Source organism: Achroia grisella, unplaced genomic scaffold, assembly GCF_030625045.1.
Source record: "Achroia grisella isolate CSIRO2021 unplaced genomic scaffold, CSIRO_AGI_Agris_v1 utg516, whole genome shotgun sequence".
Lineage (NCBI taxonomy): Eukaryota > Metazoa > Arthropoda > Insecta > Lepidoptera > Pyralidae > Achroia > Achroia grisella.
The window spans coordinates 3,036,815-3,054,035 of record NW_026712909.1 but is presented as its reverse complement, the minus strand read 5'-3'; the positions used below and the strand labels follow the sequence as shown (position 1 = coordinate 3,054,035).

At 36.0% G+C, this 17,221-nt stretch overlaps 1 protein-coding gene across 1 annotated transcript; it reads left to right on the top strand.

Annotated features, from left to right (window-relative positions):
* Positions 1–293: 293 nt before the first annotated feature.
* LOC131847123 (uncharacterized) lies at positions 294–1,727 on the top strand. The gene has a single exon (XM_059196589.1). It carries the CDS (start codon positions 303–305, stop codon positions 1,725–1,727), a length of 1,425 nt encoding a protein of 474 aa, XP_059052572.1. The 5' UTR covers positions 294–302.
* The last annotated feature ends 15,494 nt before the right edge of the window (positions 1,728–17,221 follow it).

Genomic DNA, 17,221 nt, shown 5'->3' with positions numbered 1-17,221 from the left:
TTGACTATAGAATAAAAATGTAATATTAATATTACCGGTATATACCTGACTAACCATATATATATGGTTAGTCAGGTATTTAAATATATTCAAAATTATATATTAATACACAGTGCCGTGCCGGCGACTGAGACAGGCACACGTGCGCATAGCTCGCTGATTATTATCTATTTTACTTACATATTTTGTATACCGGTTGCTAATGCATCGGTGCAGCTGTGTTTGTGATAATGGATAGTTTTGTGCGGTCACAGAGCGTTAGCTCAATTCAATCGTTAGTTCACAGTGACGTATGCGAAGATATGGCGACTAATGAGTGTGAACAGGTAGACGAAACCGTGTTAGTACATAGTGAGATACAGCGGCAAGTGGAAAAAAGGTTAAGGGAAGACAGCAGCGGCAGCAAAGATGCTGACGAAGATGGATTTATTACCGTTACTAGAAAACCAAAACGATTACTGCGTAGTTTGTCAAATAACAAAAATGAAGAAAATGTTACCGACAACTTTGAAATTATTGTATCTTCGAAAGATATACTGCCCAAACAAATAGGAATGGCAAAGTTATTAAAGTCTGAAAATATTACTAATATATTGAGAATTAAGTATAAGGGACCGTACCGCTTAATTATATCCTTTAAGGATAAAGAAGATGCAGAAAAGTTGTTAAATTGTCAAAAGTTTATGGAATTGAATTATAGATGCCAATGGTCAAATCAAGTTTATTTTACATATGGTGTAGTTAAAGACATCGACCTCGATATAGGAGAAGACGAAATTCTTAAATTATTTGAAAGCGAACAAGAAATTATATCTGTAAGAAGGCTCAAACGATTAACAGACAAGGGTCAATGGGTTGACAGCGAAGTAATACGTCTTTGTTTCCGAAGTCCATCTTTGCCCTCGTATATTTATGGATACGGCTGCCGGTTCAAGGTGGAAACATATACATTCCCAGTCTCCCAATGCTCGGGATGTTGGAAATTTGGCCACGTAAAACGAGCTTGTCCTACAAATAAAGTAAAATGCCCCAAATGTGGAGGATCTCATGATAACTGTGAGACTACACAATTTATATGTATAAACTGCAATGGCTCTCACATGGCACTTGACAAAGGATGTCCGCTATTTATAAAGGAACAGGAAATTAGAAAGTTAATGAGCAAAAATAACTGTATCTACAAACAAGCTCTCAATTTATATGCCCAACAAAAACTTAAAACAACAAGGAAACAAAATCTCACTACTGTTAATTCGATACCAGACAATATATCTTCTACTTTAAATAGATCATACCGTGATGCACTCATGACGAAGGAATTTAATATTGATCAATTTACTGTTAATGAGGAAACAAATGACTCGGACAACAATACAGATGAAAGAACACCAAATATAACATACAAGACAGGAAATAAACCTAAAAAGAAGAAAAATAAAAGAAACCTAAAATCAATTAATAGGGAAGTTGAATTAGATGACACAGTCACTGAGACGCGAACGAATAACAATGACGATGATAAGGAAAGTAATAGAAAACATAAAGTTCCAATGATTATCAAGATATTGCGTAAAATGCAACAAATAATTTTATCCGAAAAAGCATGTGAAGAAAAAATTATAATGTGTACTAAGAGCATAGTGGAAGAAATAATGTGTTATGTTATGAGTGTTATCAGTGAGGGAGATGTCATTAATAAAATATACAAAATGTTTAATAATGGCTAGATACACCAATAGTAAATGTGATATTAACATCTTACAATGGAATTCACAAAGTATACGACCTAAGTTGGTAGATTTTGATCTATTGTTAAATAGGGAAAAAATTCACATAGCAGTGATTAGCGAAACTTGGTTAGAACCAGAATCGGCCTTTAATATATCGGCGTATAATATTTTTAGAAAAGACAGGGATGATTCTTACGGTGGGGTAGCTGTGCTATGTCATAAATCAATAAAAGCAATGATAAATCCAATAGATATAGCGAATAATGGCATAGAACTTATTAACATTAAAATAATGAATTGTAAACTTATTAAAAATATTATATCTATATATTGCCCACCTTCTGTACGTACTTCTCAGTTTGATTGGGATAGCATATTTTCATGTTTCTCCACCAACTCAATTGTACTTGGTGATTTTAATGGGCACCATTCAAATTGGTCATGTAAAACTGATACAAGAGGTACACAATTATTCGATAGCTCCCTTGATAATGGATATATTTCAATTAATGACGGCAACCCTACACGAGTAAAAGTAGTTAATGGCTCCCTTCAGCAAACAGCTCCCGATATAACTTTCTGTACTACAGATATCGCAATAAATTCAAACTGGAAAGTGACTAATGAAGGCCTAGGAAGCGATCATTTGATTATTAAAATTAACTTTAAGTATAGAGACAAAACAAATATAATTAATAAACGAAATTTTAAATGCGCTGATTGGGTAAAATATAAAGATGTAATAAATAACACGTTAGTTGATATAGACGTATGTATGAATGTACAAAATATGTATGATATTCTACTAAAAGCAATCAACGAGGCTGCTGACAAATCGATACCTATAAAAAAATATAGCATGGACCCCACAAATAAATTTGAACCAAAATCATACTGGAACCCAGAAATATCTAAAGCAATAGCTGAACGCAGATTGGCACTGAAACAATTAAGACGGAATTCTACACCTAGAAACCTATCTATATGGCAACAGAAAGTTTCAGAAGCGCAACGACTTATAAGACGAGCAAAATCTCTGCATTGGCAAAAATTTTGCAATAGTTTACAGGATACCACGTCAGTCGCAGATATGTGGCGAAAAATGAGGTGGATGAAGGGTTTAAAACAAAAGAAGGCATACTCCTCAGAACAAGCAAAGTTAAAACTACTAGCTACATTAGCTCCTGATTCGGTATCACCCCCGCCACCAGTATTAAACGGCTTTAATTCTAATCTCGACGCTGACTTTACAACTGCAGAATTATTCAATTGTTTAAAGAGTAAAGATACGGCTCCAGGTACCGATCAAGTCTCATATTCTATGATTTACAACCTACCTGATGTAGCTAAGACACATTTACTAAAAATATACAATCATATTTATCGATCAGGATCCGTCCCTTCACAATGGAGAGACGTGCTCATTATACCAATTCCAAAATCCAATGAAGCGACTAAAGAACAACTAAGACCAATCACACTAGTGTCTTGCCTGTGTAAAACTTTCCATCTAATGATTGTAAAACGTCTCGAATGGTTCGTGGAGAAAAACAAAATTATGTCTGTAAATACTACCGGATTTAGAAAAGCTCAATCATGTTTGGATTGTCTCACCAGATTGATTACTCAGATACAAATTGGATTCTCTATGAATGTACCAACAATAGCCTGTTTCTTGGATATAGAAGGAGCATATAATAACATTTTAATAGAAAAAATAGTACATATACTAGACGAATTGTCAGTAGGGCGTAAAATGTGTACTTACATCTGGGAAATATTAAAAGAAAGGCACCTTATGATTAGAAGCGACGAAGATGAAGGTAAAATGCATATACGATGGACTAGTAAAGGGATCCCTCAAGGAGACCCTTTATCCCCCTTATTATTTAATATAGCTACCATAGAAATTTGTAAGAGAATGGAACAAATTTATATCTGTCAATATGCAGATGACTTTGTACTATATGCAACAGCATATAATTTTTTAGATAGCATAAGAAACATCCAGAGCTGCTTGAATATATTGGCCAATATACTAGGTGAATTGGGACTCGAATTGTCAGCTAACAAATCAAAGGTCTGCTATTTTAGTCGAGGCAATAAGAAACAAACTTTAGAACTACTTGTCAATGACCAAACATTAAAGGATGCGCAAAATGTTAAATATCTAGGTCTATGGTTAGATAAGTCATTACGATGGGGAAAGCATATTAAAGAAATCCGGGAAAAGGGACAAAAATTTTTAACTTTACTTAAAGTTCTAGTGGGATCTGGATGGGGAATGCATCCTGTACATCTACGACGATTATACATAGCATTAATTAGGAGTAGGTTTGATTATGCGAGCCCACTCTATGACAACGCTGCTAAATGCCATACGACCAAATTAGATGTTGTTCAAAATCAAGCATTAAGGATTATAGGCGGCTTTATTAAAACCACACCAACACATGTCATGGAATGTGAACTGGGTATTCCACCTTTGTTTATCAGAAGACAGTTCCTTGCATATAAATTCTGTTTAAAATCTCAGTCATGGACCACAAAAGTAACGGCTGCACTAATTTCAAATCTCAGTGAACTATGTGACAATAGATATTGGAATAGAAAGAGAAAACCTCTTTTGACAATCTGCTCAAATGAAACCATACAAGAGAATATATCGACATCTGATCCTCTGGAAATGTTTACTCTGAGTACATGGGTTACAAATTTTAATATTAAAAATATAATTAAAACTGAGGTAGATCGTATAAAAAGTTCAAAAGGTGACTATGAAATTAATCAATTAAAATATGAGGTATTGAAAGAACTAAATACGAAATACGGTGATTGGCAATATATTTTTACAGATGGATCAAAATCTACCAACGGTCTTGGTGCTGCCTATTACGATCCTGATAGAAACACATACGAAATGTATAAAATAAAAAACAATATTTCGATTATGACGGCGGAACTCATTGCAATTTCAATGGCACTTTCATATTGTCTGAACTGTTTAAATGTAAGTAATATTGTCATATGTACGGATAGCAAAAGTGCCCTATTCCATATTTTAAAATGCGCTTCCGGATATAGAGGAATATCAACAGCATACAAAATTTTAGATAAAATTAATAATTTTAGGGTTAAAAATGTGACATTGGCATTGCAGTGGCTCCCAGCTCATGTAGGTCTACAGGGAAACGAGAAGGCTGATACTTTGGCCAAAAAAGCCTGCTCTGAAGGAGTAATTATTGATGTGTTACCAGACTATTCAGAGATACTAAGCAAGTATAAAAAAAAGTGCTATAAAAGCTGGAAAGAATATTTTGATGAAAGATCTAAGTCAAAGGGCATATGGTATAAAACGATACAGTGCCAGCCTCCTCGTATTCCATGGTTCGCACTCACAAAGATTAATAGGCAGCACATTGTTATTGCGAATAGACTGCGTTCCGGACACATTCCATTAAATAAATTTGCTTATTTAATGAAAAAAAGTGATATCCCCTAATTGTGAAGCTTGTGGAAAAGAAGAAGATGTGCATCATATTTTAATGGAATGTGTTCGTAACGCATATAAAAGAGAATATACCATCCAAGCTTTAATGTTAAATAGGTTAGACGTAGGAGTATTTCATGAAATATTGGCAGAACCAGCTTCCGATGCAGCCAAGTTATTGTTCTGGATGGTATCATATTAGATTAAGTTTTTTTAGTTTATTTTTGTTAATTAGTATAGGTACGATGGGATTGTCATCGTCACATTATGTGCACAAAAATCCCAAAAAAAAATAAAGAGAAAAAAAAAAAATATATTAATATTGATAATTGATCGTTCACATGAATCGCCGATTGTCCAATGGGTGACTGTTAGAAATGACTGGAGATGTTAAGATCCCATGTCTTATTTATAGTTATTTATATATTAGTACATTGAAGTTTTAGTAAATAAGAAAACAATATAGTCTTATTATGATACCGGCTTAATTAGTAATTATACTTTTATATGTACATGTTTATTAAACCCACTAGTTATGATGACGATTTAGTCTTCATACCGACCACTGATGATTCAGGGAGAGAACCACAAGTGGTGCCCGAGACTTGTGACTCGGGTGTAGGTTTAAAGGGCCCTTTTAGAATGCATTAACACTCACCTTCACTACTTCTGGTAACCTCCCAGAATTCATCTAATAAATTCATCATCTACTATATACATTTTTGTGCAGTGTAGTAATTTGTGTTAGATATATAATAATGTGGCATGCGTCCTAAACCTTTACCCACGTAACGCCATAAGTCCAGGGTAGCAATATATCTCTATATTGATACACCACACATACAACGCACATATAGTAAAGTTCAGGGTGTTAGACCTAGATAACCACACAGTTATCAACTAAACAGAAGTCCCTATCGGTTGTAGAAATCTCCACAGTGATCGTGGTCTAAAACCTTCATTACGAGCTTTGACCCATCTCTCCTCAAATGATGGAACATGTGACTTCATCATAGATTCATCGATCAGAGCCTCTCTCTCCTCCTGATGAAAACTTCCACAATTATTACAGAAATTATACATCCTTACTAAAGCCTCTATTGACGACAGGCGACATGTATAAGCGGCGTCGCGGCGCACCTATTTAGAATAGAATAGAAAATCATTTATTCAAATAAACTTAATTTAAGCACTTTTGAATAGTCATAACAATTTGTTTTTTATCTACCACTCGTTCGGAAAGCTGTCTCATCACAAGAAGAACGAGCAAGAAACTTGTGTGTTGCTCTTTTAAATAATCCTTGTAAGTTTACATTTACAAGTCGAAACGTGTGAATACAAACTACCAACAAGCACTAATTTTTTGGGTCAAATATAATCTTGCAATAAGATTAAATCAGTCGTAGTGATAAGAGCAGACCAGTCCCTACAAGCAGCACTCGTTCACGAGTATGACGGATGAGCCAGCCATCACTGCGCTCGACCATATTTTAGGGAGCCCATTGACCCGGCCCACCACGCCGCCACATGTCTGGACATTTTAGTGAGCATGACTACTCATTCCACACGACCACGTCACAGCTACAAAAATTACTATATGGTAGTTACAGTATTCGCACTTTACATAAGGATGCATGCGGCAATCAATACAAAAGCCGCTACGCTATCATATATCAAGAAAGCAGTATGAAAATTAAAATTATAACGTTGTCCGCAAATAAACTTATTCTTGCTATATATTGCTATCATCTATAAATTCATCTATCTTATAATAGGCTTTTTTACATAACATTTGTTTAATATAAGATTTGAATTGCCTCTCTGTAAGATTTAGCGTAGACTCTGGCAGTTTATTATAGAATCTTACGCAATTATCATAAAATGAATTACTAACTTTGTGTAGACGGCATTTAGGTAAAATTAGCTTATTTTTATTGCGTAAGTTTCTACTTGTACAGTCTTTAAGTTTCTTGAAACTATCTAAGTTTTTCCTTGTATACATAATATTTTCATAAATGTACTGTGAGGCAACGGTGAGGATATTTGATTGTTTAAAGCATTGACGTAATCACTCTCTAGAACCCATACCATAAATAGAACGTATGGCTCTCTTTTGTAAAATAAATATAGTATTTATATCGGCAGCTTTACCCCATAGCAGTATGCCATATGACATAATGCTATGGAAATAACTAAAATATACAAGTTTTGCCGTCGCCACGTCTGTTAATTGCCTTATCCTTCTAATTGCATAAGCAGCAGAACTAAGTCTACTGGCTAATTTTGAAATATGGGGCCCCCATTGTAACTTCGAGTCCACTGTTATTCCTAAAAAAACTGTATCATTAACAAAATTTACTATTTCATCATTAAGCAATAGCTGCGTATTTACTTGTTTTACATTAGGCAGCGTGAATTTAATGCACTTAGTTTTGTTGGAGTTCAATAATAGATTATTACATGTGAACCAATTTAGTATAGCAGAGATAGCATAATTTACATCGTCTAATTGATTACATTGGCGACCAATTTTAAACACTAACGAAGTATCATCCGCAAATAACACTATATCTGCAACTTTCTCTACCATGTAGGGAAGGTCATTTATATAAATTAAAAAGAGAAATGGGCCTAATATTGAACCTTGAGGAACGCCCATTTTTATATTAGTTCCCTTAGACTTTACACCATCAATATCTACAGTTTGCACCCTATCCTCTAGATAAGTTTTCATTAGACTTAGGTCATTATCTCTAATACCATAATATTTGAGCTTGTACAAAAGTGTTTCATCTATCTTTAAATCTATCTCCAGATTTAAAGAGTGGAATTAATTTGCTAAATTTCATTAATTGAGGAAACACGCCATTATCAACACATTTATTGAAAATAGTAGCTAGATAAGGAGCAACAATATCTATGAATGTACTAACTACTTTAACTGACATGTCCCAGAGATCTTCCGTATTTTTTAAATTTAACTGTTTGAATATTTTTATGACATGAAAAGGGCTGACATGTGAAAATTTAAATGTTAAAGAGCAAGGGCTGACATTAGCCTCCAGTAATGTTTTTGCTCGAATTGGAGATGAGTCTAGAGAAGATGTAATATCAATCGGAATATTAGCAAAAAAATCTTGAAAAATATGAACTATATCTTTTGTTGCTGTTATTAACTTATTGTCATAATTTAATGAGAATTGATTGCAGGCGTTTTCAGACCGTCCAGTTTCTTTGTTTATAATTCCCCAGATGGTCTTAATTTTGTCAGAGGACTGATTAATTTGTTTATTTATAAAATTAGATTTAGCTGCAATACAAACTTGTTTGAAAATTTTAGAGTAATTTCTCACATAAGTCGTAAATTTGTCATCAAATCTATATTTTTTTGATCATATAAATCAAATAAAATGTTTCTACTTTTAAGTATTCCTACTGTTGCCCATTCTGTAAATTTAGATTTAACACAATATTCTCTTTTCTTGAAAATATTCTGGTATTCTTTTGACAAAAGACTAATTAACTTGGTGTAAAGAATATCAGGATTATTAAGACTGACAGATTGTAACTCTAAGTCTAATTTATATTTAACCGTGCTTTTGTATTTATTAATATTGTAAGCATTTATTTGTCTTTTTGATCTTTTATTATTGGTATTTTTTTTAGTCTGATTACTAAACTTAACAACTTGACCACAATGATCCGAAGGAAGTTTATTTATTATTAATTTTTCAATATACTCACAGTTACAAAAAACATTGTCAAGACAAGTAGCAGTCGTAGCGGTTACACGAGTGGGTTCCTGAAAGACATTACTCAAATTAAAAGACTGAAATAAACTAATAATTTTTGTACATGTGGGTGTATCACAAAGAATATCAACGTTAAAATCACCACACACAATGATTTTTTTACTGCTATTAAATACTTTTTTTAATATATCCTCCATCACCTCTTCAAATACATTATAATCACTATTAGGAGGCCTATAAACACATATAAGTATATAATTATCTAGTTCTATACATGAGATTTCTGTACAACACTCAATAGAAAGTCTAACAATGTCAGCACGTTCCTTTACTTTAATATTATTTCTTGCAATTATCATAGACCCACCTCTGTTAACTGACTTTCTATTGAAGCAGCTGACAACATTATAATTATTTAAACTGAACATCATATTGCTTTCTTTAAGCCAATGTTCAGTGAAACAGATAATGTCAATATTGTATTTTTCCAAAAATAATTGTATAATTAATTCACTGCCGGGAAAACTTTGTATGTTCTGATGAACAATTACCAATTCTAATTGCTTTCCCTTTGTCTTTGTTAGCAGTTTAAATCTGCAGTCAAATTACTTATATCATTATTTAAACAAAAATTAATAGAATCATTTGTTATGTCACAATTTTTATATTGAAGTTTACCATGTAAACTGTTCATGAAGTCAATATTATAAGCCACTAAAGTGGCTATTTCATTCTTAGAAGATTTAGAAAGATACATTGTATCTTTTGTCAAATAAAAATCACTAATAAAACTATTAGTGTCAAAAAATGTAAAAACGTCACTATGACGACATGTCAATGTATGTAATAAATTATTAAGGTAATGTGCCTTATTGTTAATTTTTTTATGATAATGGCTACTTGTATAAGGAAGAGCGCACAATACAATCTTCTCTACATTCAATTGTAACAAATATTGAATACCTTTAATTATATCCTGTCTATTTAATTTAATACTATTACCAAAAAATAACACAACTGTGGTCATTTTATTCATTTTAGTAGATTTAATTTTGTTAATAATTTGTGCAAATGATGCCCCTGGCATACAGTAATTTAATACATCACCCTTAAGATGATACTTCAATATAGACCCAAAATTACAGCCTATTCTGTCAGAAAACACCATTGTGCTACTTTTAGGATTATAGTCACTGACACAAATCCCCTGAACTTCATTTATCTGCACAGTTGAAACTGAATTATTATTTGGCAAAGTTGAATGATCCCATGTACAATGTTTAGTTAACGACTCAAAACGGTCAGCATTGTATTTACTGACATCAATCAAATCATCCATTGCCAAAATATGCTCCTGGATTTGTTTTTGTGAGATAGTATACTTGTTATTTAAATCATGAAGCGATGATTCTAAACTCTTTATTTTTGAAGTTAGGTAACTTGTATCCATGTCATATAACTTTTGGCTTTCCACTAGTTTATTATTATACTTATTAATATAATCATGCAATTTTAAATGGTTTAAACTAGTTTTTTTCAGCAACTGACCATTTTTGGAACGTTTATATAATATACTCCGAGTCTTAGTTATAAACTTTTTTAATTTTCAATATTTTTTTAAGTTATTATGACTCAACATACATATGTTATTATTATAGTTGCCCTGTGATGTGTCACTAGTAAGGTCAATCACAACTGGATGGCTGCATGGAACTGAAGTAGAAGGAGGAAATATATAATATTTGTGTAGATTAGGTAGACAATAAGTTGTGTGTTGAAATTGGACAATAACTTAGAAATATTATTAGTTTTTAAAAGTGCTGTTTTAGAATAAGACATCGATTCACAGTTTAAAACTACGATAACGGTTGAACATCTGTTTGGGTACCAGCGTTCATTTGGCATTCATTGTTTATAAACACAATGAATATTTGTTGGCCTTTTGTGATAAGATAACACCGTTACTATTTTCTAGCCATCGGGTTTATGATGACCGTAGGGTTTCTTATTGTAAACATATTCTTATTGTGGACTAACGGACGGAACACGGTAATTCATGTCTTTATGAATATTGTCCAATCCGTGTTTACAGTGCATTGTAGTTAAGCAAGGAAATTGGTTATTGCACCAATGTTAAATATTCTTGGGTAGAGTTGTAAAATGCAATGCATTCTTTATGAGTAACTGTTAGTTTGTGAGAATAAATAAGTAAGGGAATTTTGGCAATGTGAAAGGATATTGTTATGAAGTTGTATAACGTTGTGCATTGTCTGATAGAAATAAGGTTTGGTTTATTGCCAGTAAGAATTTTGTAAGGACTGTAGTCCCCACTACAGTCTATACCTCCCATATATAAGGCGAGGAATTTTTGTATCGAGGCAGTTATAATGGAGTGATAATACAGTCGTAATAGAGTTATACTACAGTTATAATAGAGGGACTCAGACAGTCATAGTCGGATTGTTATATGCCGACGGCTGTCATAATCGAACACAGTACGGACGGCAGTTATAGTCCGTTATTATTGTAAAGTCAGTCGCGGTAGTTTCCTATAGACGCCATACAGTCTGAGCTACAGCGGCTGAAACTTGAATGTAACATCGAATACGGTTATAACTTAATTGTGAAACTTCTGTGGAGAGAATAAACAGGCTTCAACAGACAACCGTTTCTTTCAAACCCCACCATCGATACAGTCCACTGCTCTCCCTGAGGAGCTGTCGCCAACAGTGTTGGACCTTCGAGCGCCGGATCTGCTGACAGCGACCTACGGAGATAAAATCGTAGTCACAAGAGGCCAAGCGGAACGTGATGAACAAGCGGCAGCGCTAGATGAAAAATCACCACAGTCACCGTCAATGAATAGGGTGGGCCCCCAGGAACATCGGAGCCCCGGTGACACCGTACCCTCCACACGCCGCGGATATCAGGTTGAAAATTGGACGGCTGGCGCCGAACAATTCGCCGGGCCGTCAACTGCCACCGCAATGAGGCAAGAAGTCACACAATATAGAAGAGGAACACCGACACCGTCCGTACAATCTATAAGAAGCGTGCAGGACGAGGCGATGCAGCTAGCTGACATGGATCCTAAAATGGACAATCGTACACGTCAGAAGCTAGCAATGAACACTGCCGCCTCGAACAGATATTCAGCAGACCCAGGGGAAACAGAACAGAACGAACATCGTGTCCAGGAGTGGTTGAAACAAAATGGACCACCCACGGACAACATACGAGGGGAGTCGGTATTTATAAGTACCAAACCGACTCGCCACGAGAACGGGGAACAATTAAAAACCCCGATCAAGACACAGAACAATGAAGACCAGCATCGACGATCATCAACACCGACGGACATAATGGAACGAGCCATAGACAAGCTAACGAGCGCGGTAGAATTTCTTATGAAGTCCAGGCCACCACCACGACAAGCTACTGATTTACCCATATTTACTGTGTCGCCGTGGGAATGGCTTCAATTCCGCGCAGCTATGACGGAGACGACAGCACTGTATCGCTTTACAGCAGTCGAAAACATAGCGAGATTGCGAAACAGTCTGCGGGGTGAAGCTAGAGAAATGGTAGCACCGTTGCTGAATGCCTCGACCCATCCAGATCGTATTATGGAAACGCTGGAACAATGCTTCGGTCATCCCGAAATAATAGCCGATCGTGCTATTGAAGACTTGAACCGACTGCAACGACCAGGGCAGTCCACTAACGAATTTAATGCATTCGCAGTTAAAGTACAAAACATCGTAACAGTTCTGAGTCAGTAAAAAAGGTTATCTGTTCAACCCGATGCTGACCAGGGAAGTACTGGAGAAAATGAGTCCCCATCAACGATCGAACTGGTATATATTTGCAGAGAAAAATGAGAAGCAGGATATACCAGACATAATTCAACTTTCAAACCATCTTACGCAAGAGGCGAGAAGGGCTATGAAATATGGATATTCGGCGCCTACATACGTAAAAAAAGAAATACCGCAACCACCCACGATGCATGGGCAGACAGCGATACCGCCTAGGAATAAGAAACATGTTTTTACAGTTGAAACTGTAGAAAATGAGAATAAGGGACACACGATTGTGTGCCCAGACTGCAGAGGACAACACAAGTTAACAGTTTGTCCTGAATTCACAACAAAAACAATCGATCAACGATGGAACGTTGTTAAAAAAGGCAGTCTGTGTTTTAAATGTCTCGTAAGTAAAAATAAACGTCACAATTGCGAAGCGATACCGTGCGGCGTCAGCACGTGTAAGCTTCGCTACCACCCGCTGCTGCACCAACACACAGGGCTCAGCGCAAACACCGGTGACAATGCTGAAGACATCGACAACGAAGCGGTTACGACAACGACATTTGACAAGAGTACCGACATCAAATTAAAAGTATGTCCAGTCACTGTAATTGGCCCGAAAGGAAAACAAAGAATATATGCATTGTTCGATGAGGGATCTACAATTACGCTATTGGATGAAAAAATAGCAAAAGCAGTGGGAGCGGACGGACCGATTCACCCACTAAACATGCATGGAATAAATGCTGACCGATGCGAAATAAATAGTCGATCGGTACAGATTAAGATACAAGGACAGAGCCGACGCAAGAACCGTCACAGAAATGAAGCTCACTAGTCAGTCTATGCCTAAACGACTGTTAGATTTAAATCATTTAAAGGATTTAAATCCGAATAACTTATGCTACGATAATGAGTGCCCACAGTTGCTAATCGGATCGGACAACTGGCAGCTTATCGTTACAAGAAAATTAAAAATGGGAAGGAGAAACGAGCCAGCCGCGTCATTAACGCAGTTAGGCTGGGTACTGCACGGTACCACTCCCCGCATAACGATCAAAAGGGACTCGGTACAGGTGCTGCATGTTACAACAGTAGCAGAAAATAAACGGTTGCACGAGCACGTCGAGCAACACTTCGACACCGACACGTTGGCTATAGAGAAAAAATGAAGATGAAGTGGACGGATCAACGAGCAATTGATTGTTTCGAGACAACCGCGCACCGTAAAGACGACGGTGCAGACGGAGTCAGCTTGCCAAGGCGTAAAGATGACGTCACACTGCCATCAAGTAATAACATGGCACTGAAACGACCGAAAACAGCTGACTATCTCGCCCGCAGCGAGGAAACGGTAACAGTATATTAAACAAACTGTACCAGATGTACGGCGTTTTTCAAATTACAACCGAGTGCTATGCGCTACAGCGATGCTGTTTCTGTTTAGAGATAAATGTCGAAATAAGAACGCACTTCTCGATATTGAACACCTGAAAAAGGCTGAACGGGTGTGGATTAAAGAAACACAACGCAACTCATTCGGCGCTGAAATAGAGATATTGAGAAAAGGAAGAAAACTAGATCCTACGCTAGATGACGGCGTATTACGATTGCGGGGAAGGATAAACGCCGCAAACATATCATTGGAAACGAAACGACCTGTTGTATTGGACGGTCGGCACTCGTACATTAGACTTCTCATAGAAAAACAGCACCGATCCGCTGGACACGCTAACAACGAGAGAGTCGTAAATGATATACGACAGAAATATTATATAATAAAACTCCGACCAACCGTACTAGTCGTAGCAAGAAGGTGGCTTTGGTGTAGAGTACGAAAGAAGATGCCTACACCACCGATTATGGGAGACCTGCCAAAGGAAAGATTACAGCAATTTCATAGGCCGTTTTCAAATTGTGGCATTGATTACTACAACCCTATTACAATTACAATAGGGAGACGGCATGAAAAGCGATGGATAGAGCTCTTTACCTACTTAACAACGAAGCGGCACATCAAGGATGCGAATAAGCACAAAGAATACATTGAAATAAGTGACATTGTGATCGTAGTAGATCATACACTGCCACGCAACGTGTGGGCAAGAGGCGTCGTCGAAGCAGTACATCCGGGAGCCGATGGTGTAGTACGCAGTGCCAACGTGCGAACGCGAGGAGGTGTATTTCGTCGGTCTACGAGTAAACTGGCTGTGCTGACACCGAGGATACAAGAAGTCGCCGTCTACCAGTAAAAGGAGGCTGCGACGAGTCTACGCCGAGGGGAGGATATTGACGACAGGCGACACGTATAAGCGGCGTCGCGACGCACCTATAATATTTGTGTAGATTATGTAGACAATAAGTTGTGTGTTGAAATTGGACAATAACTTAGAAATAATATTGGTTTTTAAAAGTGCTGTTTTAGAATAAGACATCGATTCACAGTTTAAAACTACGATAACGGTTGAACATCTGTTTGGGTACCAGCGTTCATTTGGCATTCATTGTTTATAAACACAATGAATATTTGTTGGCCTTTTGTGATAAGATAACACAGTTACTATTTTCTAGCCATTGGGTTTATGATGACCGTAGGGTTTCTTATTGTAAACATATTCTTATTGTAGACTAACGAACGGTACACGGTCTTTTCATGTCTTTATGAATATTGTCCAATCCGTGTTTACAGTGCATTGTAGTTAGGCAAGGAAATTGGTTATTGCACCAATGTTAAATATTCTTGGGTAGAGTTGTAAAATGCAATGCATTCTTTATGAGTAACTGTTAGTTTGTGAGAATAAATAAGTAAGGGAATTTTGGCAATGTGAAAGGATATTGTTATGAAGTTGTATAACGTTGTGCATTGTCTGATAGAAATAAGGTTTGGTTTATTGCCAGTAAGAATTTTGTAAGGACTGTAGTCCCCACTACAGTCTATACCTCCCATATATAAGGCGAGGAATTTTTGTATTGGGTTAGTCGTAAAAGAGTTATACTACAGTTATAATAGAGGGACTCAGACAGTCATAGTCGGATTGTTATATGCCGACGGCTGTCATAATCGAACACAGTACGGACGGCAGTTATAGTCCGTTATTATTGTAAAGTCAGTCGCGGTAGTTTCCTATAGACGCCATACAGTTCTGAGCTACAGCGGCTGAAACTTGAATGTAACATCGAATACGGCTACAACTCAATTGTGAAACTTCTGTGGAGAGAATAAACAGGCTTTAACAGACAACCGTTTCTTTCAAACCCCACCATCGATACAGTCCACTGCTCTCCCTGAGGAGCTGTCGCCAACAGCCTCCATAGAGATTTACGGATCATAATATATCATCAAAAACTATTGGAAAATGTCACTTCAATAGTTCAATCATCGATACAAGTATTTTCCTCCTTCTAGTGAAGCCTTCAGTAACCAGAACCCCCCAAGCGACAACTTTTGTAGAATGTATATAATCTTCGTATGGGTTAATTCATCTATTATACATATTTGTGCAGTGTAATGATTTGTGTTATATAATAAATGTGGCATGCGTCCTAAACCTTTACCCACGTAACGCCATATGTCCAGGGTAGCAATATATCTCTATATTGATACACCACACATACAACGCACATATAGTAAAGTTCAGGGTGTTATACCTAGATAACCACATAGTTATCAACTAAACAGAAGTCCCTATTGATTGTAGAAATCTCCACAGGGATCGTGGTCTAAAACCTTCATTACGAGCTTTGACCCATCTCTCCTCAAATGATGGAACATGTGACTTCATCATAGATTCATCGATCAGAGCCTCTCTCTCCTCCTGATGAAAACTTCCACAACTATTACAGAAATTATACTTCCTTACTAAAGCCTCCATAGAGATTTACGGATCATAATATATCATCAAAAACTATTGGAAAATGTCACTTCAATAGTTCAATCATCGATACAAGTATTTTCCTCCTTCTAGTGAAGCCTTCAGTAACCAAGAACCCCCCACAAGCGACATCTTTTGTGGAATGTATGTATGAATAGGTACTAAACACCAACCAGGCAATATCCATCATTTGAAATAGCAATCTTACATTACTATCACAAACAAAGGAACACTACACAGCTAGTTATTCAGTGTGAGTAATAAAATATTTAAAATAAGTAATTAATAGATGAAGTAAGTAAGAGAAATATTTACCGTCGGCAAGTAAGTAGTTCAATTATTAATAAATACACAAGTGCAATAAAGTTCTGTTATAACTCCATTAGATTACTTATATTTCTTTATAATAAGTTTGTTATTATCTGAATGCTCATATTAAGTATAAGAATATCTGTAATCGTTGAAGATTCTAAAATAAATAAAATACTTAACATCTAACAAGAAGTAGGTACTAAACGCTTGTATGAAAGGCTAAACGTATAACGCCTATGAAACAACAAATTAATAT